Source organism: Rhinichthys klamathensis, unplaced genomic scaffold (assembly GCF_029890125.1).
Source record: "Rhinichthys klamathensis goyatoka isolate OS25496 unplaced genomic scaffold, OSU_Roscu_1.1 h1tg000180l_1, whole genome shotgun sequence".
Taxonomy (NCBI): domain Eukaryota; kingdom Metazoa; phylum Chordata; class Actinopteri; order Cypriniformes; family Leuciscidae; genus Rhinichthys; species Rhinichthys klamathensis.
The window spans coordinates 2,393,008-2,409,802 of NW_026606708.1; the positions used below are offsets into that span (position 1 = coordinate 2,393,008).

Here is a 16,795-nt window from a genome sequence, read left to right on the forward strand (position 1 = left end):
AATAAAAAATCATCTTTTGGAAATTGATCTTAATGCCTTAATTAGAAAAATGAGGAAAAATCCAACCTTTAAGGACACCAATTTTCTTTGTGTATGAATAATGTATCATAAATAAATAAATGTTCTTCCTTAAAATACAGGGTGCATAAGTCAGGCCCCCCCTATGTTAAATTCCCATAGAGTCAGGCAGATTTTTATTTTTAAAGGCCAGTTATTTCATGGATCCAGGATAATATGCATCCTGATAAAGTTCCCTTGGCCTTTGGAATTAAAATAGACCCACATCATCACATTCCCTTCACCATACCTAGAGATTGGCATGGGGTACTTTCCATAAGATCATCTTTCAATGCAAATCAAACCAGCTATTAGGCTAACTGAAATAACACCATGCCAATCTCTAGGTATGGTGAAGGGAATGTGATGATGTGGGATATTTTAATTCCAAAGGCCAAGGGAACTTTATCAGGATGCATATTATCCTGGATCCATGAAATAACTGGCCTTTAAAAATAAAAATCTGCCTGACTCTATGGGAATTTAACATAGGGGGGGGGGGGGCCTGACTTATGCACCCTGTATTTTAAGGAAGAACATTTATTTATTTATGATACATTATTCATACACAAAGAAAATTGGTGTCCTTAAAGGTTGGATTTTTCCTCATTTTTCTAATTAAGGCATTAAGATCAATTTCCAAAAGATGATTTTTTATTCCTCTTTTTAGGCAACTTTAGCATGGGGGTAATAACTTATTCACACCACTGTATTATATACAGTATATCAAACAATACAGATGTGCTTGGTAAATAATATGTTGAACTGTGTGTGTGTGTACCTGGTATTCCCTTTATGGTTACCAAATGTCCCTATAGTAAAACCAGTAAATTTTTTACCTTGAGGGGACTTTTTTTTTTTGGTCCCCTTGACAAAAACAGCTTATAAAGCATACAAAATTAATTTTTTTTGAAAATGTGAAAATTCTAAATAGTTTTCTGTGATGAGTATATTTAGGGGAAGGGTTAGGGTTAGGGGATAGAATAGTTTGTACAGTATAAAAATTATTTTCTATAAGTCCCCATAACACATAAAAACCGGTATGTGTGGGTGTTGTTCTCATGATTTATTTGTCAACAGAAATCCTCCTCAATATGCTCTCTGACTCAAAAGAAACAGGAAATCCAACAAATCTCCTTCCTGCAATCTCCTAGACACCTTCTAGCCCTTTCCATTTTTATCCTCTTTTTAAACTAGCTTCCTACTTCTCTGTTACTCTTTCTGCTATCTAACTCCATAATCTCTCTATCTGCCATTCTCTCTCTCTCTCTCTCTCTCTCTCTCTCTCTCTCTCTCTCTCTCTCTCTCTCTCTCTCTCTCTCTCTCTCTCTCTCTCTCTCTCTCTCTCTCTCTCTCTCTCTCTCTCTCTCTCTCTCTCTCTCTCTCTCTCTCTCTCTCTCTCTCTCTCTCTCTCTCTCTCTCTCTCTCTCTCTCTCCCTCTCTCTCTCCCTCTCTCCCTCTCTTTCTAATAAGAGCCTCCTCCCTGCTTGAATGTCCTGCAGGATCCACTTCTCTCACAGAAGTGCATTACTACTCATCTGCTTCTTTGGCAACACACAACTCCACTTGAAGCCAGGAACTGAAGCAGAAGGGCAATGTTCCTTCTGCAACTGGCATTGTTCATAATCTCAGCCATTCTTCTTCTGCTAACAAGTTTCTTAAGCAGCCAGGAGACATTTGTTAGGTTGCTCCAATTCTGTTACGTCTGATCAGATTTTATTGCTAATAAAACGAACGGTATGACAGCAAAGAGGAGGCACGCCTTTATGTGTTATAATGACTAACGAATCTCTTTGCGACATGCTGCGTCTCATTCCTCTGAACAAACGGTGCTTCATTTAAAGAGTGTCTGTCTCACCTGATACCAATCACTTTTGCGGAGTGTTCAATCACACACAAAAATGCTGATGATTATAAAAGAAATTGTGAGCAAATGCCATTGAAACGAATGGGGATGCTAACTAATAGCTTTTCCCAGATATTATAGACTTTCTTGGATAAAAGTGTATCATGGCAAGTTAAATCTGGATATCCAACAGGTTTTGATAGCACAGTGTTTATATGACCTTATACACATCAATGTAAGATTGTGCGTGTAAACACATTCATTCTAAAACATACATCTGCAATTTTTGGTCTGCCGCAGCAGCTTAATACAATATTTGATTTTCATGAATTGACTGAGTGTGCATCTCCATGTGCGTGTATGTGCGTTGAGTGAAAAAGAGAGCACAACAAGGAGAAAGGAGTTTTGTAGATGAGGCAATATTAAAGAAACAGGCCTTAAGGCAATAACCCTGCTTGGTGAATGGTATAACAAAGCTCTGCATGATGACCTACAGCATCGCTCAGCCTCTTTCCTGCTGTCTCTTTGTGCTACTGAGAAAAATACAGTCTACTCATAGACCCCCAACCACGAATTATATGATTCCCAGAGATGAAGTGCAGTAATAGCCTCGAAAAACCATGTCATCCGGCTTCCTGTTATGGACAGAATGAAGTAGAAAATTGGCAATTTAGGACAGAGCCCTGACTGAAATTTCAATTGACTGGGTGAGAAAATCAAATCAAATATAAATTCTAATACACAAAACTATTAAAATAAAATAAATAAAAAAGATTAAATAAAATAAAATAAATGAAATAAAATAAATAAATCATGATGTGCTCAACATCTAGTGTAATGAGGTAGAGGTAGAAAATGAGCAATGGTTACCCTTTGAGGCTCTGAAAAAGCTGTCAAAAAAATGTTCTCTACAAAATGTCCTCGTTTTTTTAACTGCTAGTGGTCTTGGTGAGGGACCATCTGCTGATTTTTCTAGCTTTATGTGATGACAAGCTGCTCTCACTCTTAGTAGAGAAAAATCTGGCAGTTCCTATATCCAGGCCAGTGGAGAGGAGAGCTGGCAGCTCTTCAAGAGGTCACACTCTTCACAGAGGCTTCACTTTAAAAAGCGGAAAGCTGGAATGTGTAATTAAACAATTATTTATAGTCACTGCTATATGTCAACAGTCATGGGAAATATCTCATCAATTTAGAATTATTTCCAACGTTAGTTAATGCTTTTAGGCAAGCTTTTCAAAGGCATTTTGCCGCTGGTAATCACGACTAACAGCTCAATTGAGAGTGTGATATTGCTTTTATACAACCATTCAAAAAGCAAGAATTTAATATTGAGCAACTTTCATTTTAGCCACAAATTTCATTCTGTTAACGAAAGTAGTTCCAAACAATGTCAAAGTAGAATTCACCACTGCACGTATCAAAGCCACGCACAAGAGCGGTTGTGTTTGGTTCCTGAATATATATATATATTGAATGAATCGATTGAGTGAATAACTTAATTTCATTTCATTTCATTTCTTTGTTTATTTTACAGGGACAGTGCTCATTAATTAACAGTAAAATAACTGTAAATGAGCCAGAGTTAGCTCAACAGGCTAATTTTCATCTGTTGTCCCTGGCTAGTTATTATGAAGGCAACCTAAAATCAAGATATAAAAAAAAACATAAAATGACTTTTTATAGTCCACAAATAATAACAAAAAGTAGTGATAAGACATAAGACAAGGCTAAAACATAATAAGAGATTTCAAAGTCTGACACAAGACAATCTAGCCTGGGAAAACCCAGACAACTTCCGGCAAATTTTTTCCTCTGAAAGATAGTCTGGCAAAGAGTTCATTCAAGCCCATTTCCAATCCGTCGAAATCGCGGCACCAATCAGAAACGTTGGGGCGGGCTTTACACGATGACGACAGCGCTGGGATTTTGAAGCAGATTTTGTAGCCTACATTACAAAGATGGATGCCGCCATCGAACAACACCGCGTCTGTTTTAAGCGATTTGAACATTTCCTTTCAAAACACGGAGATGTTTTTCCGCCGCTCTGCATACGTCATCTCCTTCATCGCTCTGATTGGTTTTAGGTCTATCTGCGACGTCCGTTGGTGACGCCCCTCTGGAAATGATTTGTCTATGACGCTTTGCCAGACCATAACTCAGTTACAACTGAGAATGGTCTGGTTTTAACCAGGCTAAAGACAATCTGCTAGCAAGCAACAATTCTCAGTAGGCAGTCAGTAGTCTAATGTGCACATATCTGATTATCAATTAGCCAGTTCTTAAGCTGACCAGTAAAAGAACGATAAGTGTTTGTTTCTCTTATCAGCCTTGGCAATATTCCACTGTTTAGTTGCTGTTACAGAGAACGCTGACTGACTAAAGGCACTTTTTCGAGTGGGAATGATACTGCTTAAAAAAAGCTAATGACTCATTAAAACAGTCACTTGTTTAATTCCTGAATAAATCCGTGTTTTTGAATGAATTGGTTGAGTAAATGACTCAACTTCATCTGTTGGCCTAACGATGTAATGTATAGAAAGCAATTCCCCGCCACTTAAGGCCCTGTCCACACGGACAGGGGTATTTTTATAACCGTGACTTTTTTTATGCGGTTCGGCCGTTTGTCCACACGAAAACGCACTGAAACCGAACATTTTTGAAAACCCCTGCCAGGGTGAGGATTTTCAGAAACGCCGGTTACAGTGTTGTCGTGTAGACAGTGAAACCGGGGTTTTTGCCTTGTGACGTCAGAGTGTGCGCCGTTATCCGCTGTTTTTGACGTCAGATTTGCGCTTCTGATTGGCCAACGTGGCTTTACGGTTAAGGTTTATATCGCCGCCTACTGGCGTGGCATGCTCTTGACCGCGCTTGATAGCGTGTTTTTGCGTTTTCATGTAGACGGAGACCGAGCATGTGTGGGCGGGATTTTTTTTTAAAACGCTGAAGGAAAAACTCCGGTTATAAAAATACCCGTGTCCGTGTGGACAAGGCCTAAGTCCCACCAGCAATAACTGTATCAATAATTATATTTCCGGCATCCACATCAATGACGATAACATTCTGTTTATTCTAAGCACAAGCTGCTGTTTAGCACATGCAGCTGTTAACGCTAAAGCTCTTTAAAGTCAGATGGATTCTAATTGACTAGTTACAATGGCCATGCCGCCCATACGTTAAAACAAGGTGGATAAACAGTGAAAAGTCACATTGCCGTTAGCTGTTTCCATCCACCTAGTTTTATGTGCATTTTGGGATATTGCATTAAAAAATCTGGATGAAAACAGCAAGATGCGCATACATTTTTTTAAAATGCACATAAAAAAGTATGCGCTCAATGGCGGATACATTTTTTTTTTATCCGATAAGAAGTCAAGCTCATAAAATGCGATGGAAACACATTTACCGATCCCTCCAATGTGCAAAAAAAAAAAAACTTTGGCTCAGCAGTGGATGTGGTTGGATAACTAACTAACCAGCATACCAATTTCATTGCACAGCATCTCAAATGTTGGTTTGATCATTCTGAAATGTCATTTATTTATAGGGGGGGGGGGGAAAGCCACAGTAGCTCTCCGATTGCAGCAACTTCCACTTTTTATTACAGAAATGTTGCACCAATTTCCCAGGAAGTTACGATTTTTTTCTCTTGAACACATGATATAGAAACGCTGTTTCATTCACAAATGTTTTATGCAAAATTCCAATTTTGTGCATAAGTTAAATTCACAACTTTGGATGCAAACCTAGCTAGTGTATATCGACAATCTTGGAACGCCGCTCTGCCAATCAGAATCAAGGATCAGAACTATAGGGTAATCTGTTCAATAATACTGACTATCCTAACACAGTGTCTGAAAAGGGGCATCATGCTCTACCACTACACAGCCATAAAGCAAATTACAATTATAAACAACCAAAACATGCATTTTTTAAAACAGGTAAGGTCTTGAAGTAAGGCTTTTCCTGTCATAATCACATGATTTTAGGCACTGTGTAAGTAAATTAGTAAGTAAATGATCTGATGCTTGGCTGTAAAGTGCAGGTCTCCGTAGGGACTTAAGAGTCAGTCCTTTATGACATGATTCTCTCTTGATAGTTGCTTTTAAAGGCAAATGGTGTTAATAGGTCTTGAAAGGTGTCCTGACTAAGGAGACTGAAATAGAACCAGCCGACAAGAGTTTAATCATGTCGACTGCAACAGTGCAAAGCCCAGATGTTTGCCAAAGAAAACCCAGCAGTGTGGACAATCTGAGTGGGTCATTAAGGTGAATAGACAAATACTGATCTTGGTAAAGTGCTGCTCTCAAACTGTGGACATAGCAAATGTTCCTTAGGGAGGGACTGCAAGCAAGAGGAACACAAAGATCTGCACGTCTCTGTCTGCTTAATAACTACAACTCATCCTCAAAGCATTTTTAGGCATGCGTATATGGATGATATGGAGCTGGACACAAAATGGCTCAGCCATTAAAATCTACACAAATGAGTCTCAGGGGGATGGCCTTGCGGTTACAAAAGTGCTTACGTCACATTTTCAGATGCGTTTCTTTTCAGGGAAATCACTCAATTCATGCCTTATATAGGGTGGAGACTCTTGCAATGCTTGGGATATTCAAGGTGGATCAGGGACATGTTCGTGCCAAGACTGCAGTCAGGTCAAGTAAAATGTAAAACAGTTCTGCTTTATTTGAATAAATAAACAGAAAGGCATGTTAGATGCAGATTGTCTAGTCCTTGCTGAACTGCGATTGTTACCCTAACGTCAGTCGAGAGGAGCTGGACACCAATTAGGTAAATGTTTAGACAATGTGTTCAGTATTGACAAGCACAACATGGGCAACAGTTTGGGTGTTATTTGTTTAGGCAAATTGTGTTTGTCTATTTTTGTCATTGCCTTTGGCAGACCACATTTCAGCAATTAATGCAGGAGTTAGGTAGCCTACTAACAAAGGTTCCTAATCTTTTTCTTTCAGCACTATTTTATGATCAATTTCGTTTATTGCCAAAGTCTTTGCAGCTTATAATAAAAATAAAATGCAAAAGACAACCTATACAGAGTAACTAGAATTGATCAAATAACATTATAACAGTAATAATAACCATTTATATTTTTACAAAAATAATATTTCTGTATATAAAAATATTCATTGACATGATATTTTGCTTAGGAAATAGGTCCATCTCCATATGTAACAATATGATTTGGGCTCTTTGTTTAACTCTCTGACCTCTAACCCCCTGCGTATGACCCTTTGGCCTGCGCTCTATGCCAACAAACAGTTGAACAGCTTTGATAAGTGCCTGGAAGATTTCCCATTGTAATCCAGTATACAAAACAAAAGAAACACCCTTATTATCCTGAGAATCCTACAGTCTGTCTGTTTGTTTGGTTGTTTGTTGATTTCTAATTTCTTTTGTCATCCCTTGAGTGAGATCCATTTATGTGGTCCTGCTCTGCTGGGGTTACAGATTCTTAGTGCCAGTTGTGTAATAAGTAATTATCATTATCATTAGTATATTTTTCAACTCCCAGGGACACTGCTCTTATAGAACACAAAAAGGGCCTCACAACATATTCAGTCATGTTATTAGTTTTATTGGTTGAATAATTAGTTACTGCACATCTGTGTATTGATCTGACTATTATTAGAGCACACTGGGGAATTGTAGAATCCCACATAGTTCATTTCATGAATCACTGACGTTTTTTTTTTTATGTGCTTTTTATTTCTTATTTAAACTACTTTATTATTATTTTAAATGATAAAAAAGAAATGTGTTTTTTTTTTCTAAATTTGTTTTGTATTGTTTTATCTGTGTGCATATCAGCTGGAAACACTGTTTCAATAATGTGCAAATATTTGTCATGCCAATAAAGCAAACTTTACACTGCTATATAAAAGTTCTTCCTGTGTAGTCATGGAGGACTCATTTAGAGGAATGTGGCGTCCCTTTCCTCAGAATCAACAGGATAAATCTCATGTTGTAATTCTGTGTGAAGTGCATGAATGGATTCACCGCACATGATGGATCATCCAGAAACTTCTCTTATGGAAATGAGACTGGCACTGCGGCCAGCTTTCTCGTGCTATGAATTTTTCTACTTGCTAAAATCACCTGAATTGTGGAGGGGTTCTGTGCAAAAGCTGGAGAAACCATGACTGAAAGCCCTGCATGTGAGTGGGGATTTGACCGGGAAATGACAGATGGAGAAATACTTCATTATGATTCACCTTAAAAAACAGGAGATTTTTGTCAGCCACAGACAGAGTTAGTCACTGATCCACAATACCAACAAACATAACATGCTCTAGAATTTGTCATTTTATTTTTTTTTATAAATATTTTATAAATATATATTTTTAATTATGATGTCTGTTGATCAAATAAATAAATAGTACATTTGCATTTATATTTGATATTTTGCATTTATATTTGATATTATACTGATCAATAAATCAGTATCCTCATCACTGCTTTCTCTGTTCTTCACTTTTCTTCACTTTTCCAGCTCTATTTGCAACATACTTCGTCGTAATTGTATATTTTGAAATAATACAACATGTCTTTCTTTGATTCATGTCAATCAATGTAAGCTTGTTTCCATCTGTTTTGTCTCTCATAAGCAGATGGCCTTTGTATTTGTTTGCTTGTTGTTTGTTTGCTATTTGTATTACATTGTGACTCGACCTTGGGTTCTTGAAAGGCGCTATAGAAAATAAACGTATTATTATTATTATATTTTTATTTGCTGTGTCTATAATGGCAGGTTCTAATGTGACAATTTATACAAAAATTAACTTACAAAAATAAACCTACACTGATAAATATTAAATGGGGTAAAAAGTGGGACAACTAGCCCTGTCTCACCGATTTAAAACTTAAACATCAAAAGGACCTTTCAAAGACATGTGGATAGCTACATCATTTTTGAGTAACATTAGATGGCTTTATTTGTGAGATAACTGGAGCATACTGGTTTTTTTTTAATTAACTTATGTCTCAGTTGGCACACTAAGCTTATTGTAGATTATTAAACCTATTAGTTTAGTTGAAATATTGCAAATATATTTCACAATCCATTTTTATATCTTCTTTGGGGCGTCGTTTGAGCGTAAATTAGTCACTGCATGCTTATCAGCCTCTGTCACCTCCTACTTCCCTGCACTCTTATGAATGCAATATCTCATAGGTTATTATAGTGCTCACTAATATTACACTAAACAGAGGCACGGTCAGCCTCACTCTTTATCTCGAGTTAAACTCTGAAGACGAAAGAAAGTAGAAAACGCATGTTGGTTGTCCCTCAGATATGCTCAAGCAGGGAATAGACGGCGCGGTGTCTGGGTGGTTTTTTTTTCTCCTGTCAAAGGAAAACGGAATGACCTCTGGGTTTGGGATTTTCACCAAAAAAAAAAGGAATCCACACGGGTTAGTTGGACTTATTTTGCTCCCAATTGTATTAAATTGCTAAGTTGGCGAGTATGTGTGAGACAAAGAGGTCTACCCATCGACAGCTATTCTGGGGCACCGCATAGCACAGGAGTGTAAACGACCCGCTCTGGACAATAGGCTATATTGTTTCACATAGGCTATCCAGGGACAAATATGGTGCGTCTTTTAATTTACTTTACTATTGTTTGGACATTCAGAGAACTGCCTGACAGTTGTAGGTGACATGGAGAAATGTATTTGTTTGATTGTGGGATGAATAAGTGGCGCGCGCATTTCTCGCACGAGCGCAGGTGGAATGAAGAGGCGCTGTAGTAAACGAGGAGAAAACGCCGAAACTGGTCGATATTTTTAGCAGAAGATTGTGTTAGTCACTTCTGTGGTTTGTGGGGTTTGTTCTTCTCGCGTTCCATTTTAAAATGTAAATAGGCATGTGTGGAATACCGCTACTCTTTTGAGGGGCAACGCTTTAATGGGAGGATTTTTCTCTCTGGACTACAGTTAATCAATTTACACACATCACTTTCACTTGAAAACCCATTTTCGCGTGGATATTCATCGTCGAGCAGAAGAATGCCCGAGGAGTTTTCCGCAGCCAAAGCCCTCTACATGGGCATGGAGGTGGTGATCGCCGTGTCATCCGTGATAGGAAACGTGATGGTGGTTTGGGCAGTAAAAATTAATAAATCTCTGAGAGATACTACATTTTCCTTCATTGTTTCTCTGGCGCTCGCGGACATTGCAGTAGGAGCGCTGGTCATCCCACTGGCGATAACTATAAGTATCGGACTCCAGACTCACTTCTACAGCTGTCTGCTGGTGGCGTGCACGGTGCTGGTTCTGACCCAAAGTTCGATCCTCGCTTTGCTCGCTATAGCCATCGACCGATACCTGAGGGTCAAGATCCCAACCAGGTAAAGTTATCCTTATTAAATTTGTGACTTGCTTTCACACATTCCTGTAACACTCTCATACCAAATGCAAATTATGAAAAGGATTACATTTAATAAGTTAAATAATAATCATCATCATAGCCCCACTGTCTGGCCAGACATTGAGGGGTAAAGGAAGAAACCTCATGCACCTGACCCAATGACATGTGACTCATGCCTTTCCACATGGCTTACACTTTATTGTGCACTATTTGCAGAGCTCTCCATACATTGTATATGAAACAATTCATAGAGAATGTGTCTTTAAGTAAGCAAGCACTATCTCAACGGATCTGAAAAGGCTCTTATTTTCGTTTTTAGAACAGGTATTATATTCTTTGGTAAATGTGCCATGGTAAACATTTTTATCCTTTTTTTTTTTTTTTTTTGTATATGTTCCTTATTTTTGTATTGTTCCTTTCTATACTTACTGCTTATCACTTAATGTCAAGTGTCAGAGACATCATGGACAAAATTCAAGAAACATGCCACAATTCAACTCATCACAACAGTTTAAAAGCTGCACCTGACTCCATATGCACAAGTGCATTATTTCTTTAGGGCACAAAATGCATACACAATCTACTTTTAAGTTCTAGCAACATCCTATTTACATACTATGCCTGGGTTCTCCCTAGAGGAGCTAAATGCAACATACTCAGCTATGTAAAAGCCATTCCATTTTTAAAGAGGCTTTTTGTGTGGAGAATAGTTCTGTGCTCTTTTCTCACTGTAATGCATCAAATATGGGAGTCCTGTGTTCAAATCCCAGATGAGCTTAATCAATAACTTTGCGTTTAATTTTTTTATTTCACCGTCTTGATTACCATGACCTGTACTATACGCCAAAATTAACATGAAATCCACCCCTTCAACACTTTTGTGAGGTGACTTGTGGGCAGGCTCATAGTAGAAAATGTGTGAGGGAAATATAGCACATGGGGGCTACATGGAAAAAGTTACCTCCTAACAATTTATTTTGAGAGGTGTAAGTGGAGAGCAAAAACAATCCCATGAAAATGTCACGAAAGAGCTATAGAGAAGTGAAGTGTGTCTGAGAAGTGTATAGAGTTGCTGCCCTGAGCGACTGCCTGTCGGCTCTGCCAGGATCATTCATTGTGCACAATAGATGAGAACAAGTTATCAAATAAAGGACCTACAATGGGGTCCAAAAATATAAGACCACTATAGAAAATAATGCTTTTTTTCTCATTAATGAATCGTTTTCCATTGCATATTATCTTATCAGCATAACAATTTGAGTAGAAAGTTGATGTATCATCTTATCTAATATGTCTCACTGATAGCAGCATTCGATCTGTATGAATTCCACAAGTTTCATCCATGTTATCCCAGCATGATCCCAGAATAATGGAAGGATAAGCTTATACAGAATACTAAAATTCTGAGGTCTACTGTGCTGATGCAGAATGTTGCATGTGCATTACAACCTACTTGCAGAAGACCAAATTATTTGACAAATATGTTCCACTCTTCAATACCATCTATTTTTGTACAATCAGAAAACTGATCATTTAGTCACAGCAACAGCGCTTCTCTTGGGCCTACAGCATGAGTGAAAACAGAGTTATGTGGCTCTAGGCAACAGAAATCATGTAAAAGAGTATGAATACTGAGATGAAACAAACAATTCGTCATTTGACATTTCTGTACTTAATATGATTAATAAAAGCACATTCAAGCAATGATTCAAACAAAAACCATCTACTGAATCTTAACAAACGGAGTATTGACTCAAAGCGTCTTTGTGTAGAATTCAGTCAGACAGCTGCAGAAAAGTCTGCCATTAAATCACAGGTACCTTTGTTGTGAAATCATTCACACAAAAGACAAGGAATCTCAGATGAAAGATGGCATTTTAGAGAAGATGCACTTGTATTGAAGGACGAGAGGGAGTGGGTGGGACTGAAACAAGCTTTCTGGTGGTGGTACTTTGTCACAATTTGGCTCTTAATTTAAAGTTACATGGCAGGTCAAAGAAGCTGCCCTTGGTCAGTCAAAGACTATACACCTGATTTCAAGTGATTTGCAAAGTAATCATAATTCTGTACAATTTACACAGAATTTAGCCTTTTATTTTCTTGTAATGGAGATAGTGAATATGTATGTGTTTTCTTGACTGCACATTTTGAAGTATCTATAATACTGCATATCATGAGAAATTGATTCAAAGTAAAAACTTGTTTAACTCTTGTGTTCTTGTTTTGTAGTTATAAGCGAGTGGTCACTCCCAAACGAGCTAGAATTGCAGTATTCATGTGTTGGACGGTGGCCTTCATAATTGGCTTGACTCCCATGCTGGGCTGGAACAATTTACACAACCTGCAACGTAACAACCGCTCACTCGGCCCTGACCTCAGCATCACCTGCCAGTTTGAGAACGTCATCAGCATGGAGTACATGGTCTACTTCAACTTCTTTGGTTGGGTGCTTCCCCCTCTTCTTTTCATGCTCATCATTTACTCTGAGATCTTCTACATGATCCACAAGCAGCTGAATAAGAAGGTGTCCAGCCACTCTGAACCGAACAAGTATTACGACAAAGAACTGAAGCTGGCGAAGTCTCTGGCACTAGTCCTTTTCCTGTTCGCCGTTAGCTGGCTCCCTCTCCACATCATGAACTGCATCACGCTCTTCTGTCCGAAGTATGAGAAGCCCATGTTCCTAATTTATATAGCCATTCTGCTCTCGCATGGCAACTCTGCAGTCAACCCCATCGTTTACGCTTTCCGCATCAACAAATTTCGTACAGCGTTCCAGAGGATCTGGAAACAGTACCTCTGCTGCAAGGAGGCTCCTCCTCCTGACAGCCAGCCAAGCGAGAGACTGGATAACAATCACTATATCGCCGCCGCCACTGCTCGTGCAGACCCTGCTTTGGAACATAACGTCTGAATGACTTCCCAGCATCCTCTGGGGAGCTTGAATGCCTTCTGCTGGCTGGACAGCCAAAGCTGTCAAGTCTCGGTTTGTCTCTTTTGAATGTAAATCAGAGCTCACCACAGACTGTTCTGGCTGAAATGTCCATTTATTGAAATGAGACCACATCGCTCATAAAAGAAGACAAAGTTCATAGGGAATCACAGGAAATCTTGCTTTATGGAGAGAGGCCTTGAAGAATGTTTTGGAGTAAAATGAGTTTGACAGTACAACACATCATACAATTAAATGATAAAAATATAGAAATATTTGCTCAAATAATGCACACAATTGTATATCGTGCAGTTCTGTAAACATCTATTCGCCAGTTAACTGGTTCAATCTGAATGTATGCAGAACAGATATCAGAGCACCGTACACACTCAAGGTTCTTGGATATTCTACTTGTATTCTGAACCTGTGTGCACAATGACAGGAAGAGGATGTCAAAAAACAGTGACAAGGAGGTGGACACGGGTCTTTCTTGTCCTATTATGGAGTGTCTGAGCACTGGTCTGTTATTGTGAAGGACAAAAGTATGTACTGCAGACAGCTGACACTGCATTTCACTCACAGTTACATTGAGGTTCTCTTGCCTTTTTGCAAATTTGTGTGCGTGTATGTGTATGATTGTGTGCATGTCATTACAAAGCTAGAATTATTAGAGGAAATGAAGATGCACTGAAGTCCTATTTATTCTTTTTTCTTGTGATCGGAAAACAAAAGTGGAACTGTCTGTACCCAAGACTAAATCTCCACTATTTGAATATTCAGGGTTAATAAAAGATCAAATCCAATAGTGTATTTCCTTTCAGTTTTATAGAAGTACTTAGCTATACTACTGTTTCAACAAAACAAACAAACGGACTCATTGGAAGGATTGGAATGAGTATGTAACACTACTGGGTAAACCTACTGAACTTATTATTTTTTTATTTATCTTAAAGAGATAGACCTCCCAAAAACAAATATTCTGTAATCAGTTAAACACACTTTTTTTTCTCCTGTATAACACAGAAGGGTTTTTTAAGCAGAATATGAACACTTCTATAAAAAACAGACACAATAATAAACTAGTTTGACTAATTCTAAAATCACAGCTAGAAAAAAAAAAGATTTCATATTTTACATATAAAATCTTTTTCCAAAATTAGTTTTCTATCCATTTGACCTTTGACCTTTTTTTAGGGTGCTGTCATTTTTAACGGACTTTGTCCTATTAGGGTCAATTATTTTTGGCAAATTGTCTGAAACTTCACACACACACATTTAACTTGTGATTAATCGCATCCAAAATAAAAGTTTGTGTTTACATAATATATGTGTGTGTACTGTCTATAATTATTTTGTATATAAATACACACACATGCATGTATATATTTAAGAAATATTTGCATGTATATACTGTATATATTTATATATAATTTATTTTATATATAAATATGATTATTTTATATATATAAACACATTTTTCTTAAATATACATGCATGTGTGTGTATTTATATATACAAAATAATACACACACATATATTATGTAAACACAAACTTTTATTTTGGATGCGATTAATCTTTTCACAGCCTATAATTTAAATGTATTTTCAAAATCTGAAAAGTACTAAAAAAAGGTCTTAGTGTTTCAAAAAACATTAAAAAGATTTATTAACTTTCCATTTCATTTTGTGCTTCTATATTTCATTAGGAACTAACATGTGAAAGTCAGAAAATGTGACAAAAATTCAGATGCAATTTCACTTCCGATAAACTAGTGAAACCATGTCTTAACGTTTCAAAAATAATTGAAAAAATCTTTAACATCGTTTCTTTCTTTCTTGGCATTCCAAATAAATTGTTGTAGCACAAGTGAAAATGAACAAGACTCTTCTTTTTCAGTGTAGCCCACACTTTCCACGCATAACTCGATTTTGACCTGTTTAGTCATCATTTTTGGAGCATCCCTGCTTGTCAGTGTATTGACACCAATAGGCAGTGGCATCTGACCTTTGGTTGTAGTATGGATCAAAACTTCCAAACTGGCGTAGGATAATGTACCTAAATGCCTGACAACAACAGTCTATGGCATATATTCTTCATCTCTGCCGGCACCCTCACTGCATCTATCCTCCTTGGTCTTGAACTTCTTCCTTCCTTACTACAACCTTATTTTCTGGTGCACTGCCATCACCATCATCAATACTTTCTGGAAAAGGTATAAAACGTAACATTAAAAAAGACTATTATACTGCCTGCCAGTACTGAAAAATAGTGCAGCTACACAGAAAATATATATTTTCTAGTCTAAAATTAACTCACTTTGGAGCCTTGGCAGCATGTGACCTAACATACTGGTGTCTCCACTTCCTTGTTGCCAAAAATGTCAACCACATTGCAAATAGATTTTAATTTTATTGGCTGAATGGGAGGTCATATGACATTACTAATATTTTTGTTTTGTTGAACATTATTATTGTATTAGTGACATTTATAAATGGCAATGTCCCTTAGAGGGTTAAGGATGAAGTGTATATTTTTTGAGATGATAAAATGCTTTCTCCTATCCCAACTAAAAGTAAAGCCATTTTAGGTTGATTTCCTCAAAAACACACTGTGGCTCCGAGGCACTATCAAAACATTGCTCTGTTTGTTTGAGCATCCTGACCATGAGTTTAGGCATCAATTACTCATGGGGGAGTTTGGGAATTTGAATGATTTTTGAAAGTTCATTTTAGTCATTCTAGTGGCACAGAAATTACACATGTGACTTGTCACACTTCTGTGGGTTTTTTGATCTCACATGTGGATGTAACACCAGGTCTATACTGACATCAAAACTGAACATGTATTTAATCTGTACATAGCAATGTTATATGCACCATGTCCAAGTACATTATGTTCATAATTGTTTAAAAGTTGTGGAATTACAATCATTTGTACATGAAATATTTCTGAGTAAATGGGAACAATGGGCTAATTAATTCTAGCATTTTGTTTTTACTGCACTGCATCAGACAGACCGGACAGAGAGAGTATACATAAAGTGCATTGCCTGAGTGAGGAGGTGGGGGCTTCTTGTCCCTGAACCCCACGCAGTTCTCAATATGTTCGAAAACAGGAAATGTCAGTTTACTATCAATGGAAGTGGTTCATCGTCATTCATCATCTTTACTGTCAGCACATTTGCCTTCTAGCTGTTGGTATCAACTTTTGTTTGTCTCAAAGCCTCTATTATGCAACCATTCCTTATGCGTGAGCAGAAAGAAGCCAAGGAAGAACTGAAGTTTCTTATTAGAAATAACACAGGTCCCAGGGGTCCACATGCACGGGTAGGGGAGACAGGGTTGGTAGGCACAGTTTTTTTGTTTTGTTTTTTGAATATCTCAAGTGGAAAAAAAATATATTAACCCAATTACTGTATGTTCAAAATTAAAGCTTAAGTTAAATAAATATACATTCAATGTCATGAAATATTTACTAAATTTTGTTCATTTATGACTAAAGTTATATTAATGGACATACCGGTAATAGAAATGGTTGGCACAGTGTTAAACATCTACAGCTTTGAGACAGTAG

General features: G+C 37.5%; 1 protein-coding gene across 2 annotated transcripts; it reads left to right on the forward strand.

Annotated features, from left to right (window-relative positions):
- Positions 1 to 9,225: 9,225 nt before the first annotated feature.
- On the forward strand, positions 9,226 to 13,386 carry adora1b (adenosine A1 receptor b). Of its 2 annotated transcripts, none has more exons than XM_056261007.1 (2): positions 9,226 to 9,334; positions 12,519 to 13,386. In XM_056261007.1, exons 1-2 carry the CDS (start codon positions 9,285 to 9,287, stop codon positions 13,201 to 13,203), a joined length of 735 nt encoding a protein of 244 aa, XP_056116982.1. In that variant the 5' UTR covers positions 9,226 to 9,284; the 3' UTR covers positions 13,204 to 13,386. The 2 variants fall into 2 exon arrangements, with proteins under 2 accessions (XP_056116982.1, XP_056116981.1); XM_056261006.1 differs by having other exon boundaries at positions 9,255 to 10,269.
- The last annotated feature ends 3,409 nt before the right edge of the window (positions 13,387 to 16,795 follow it).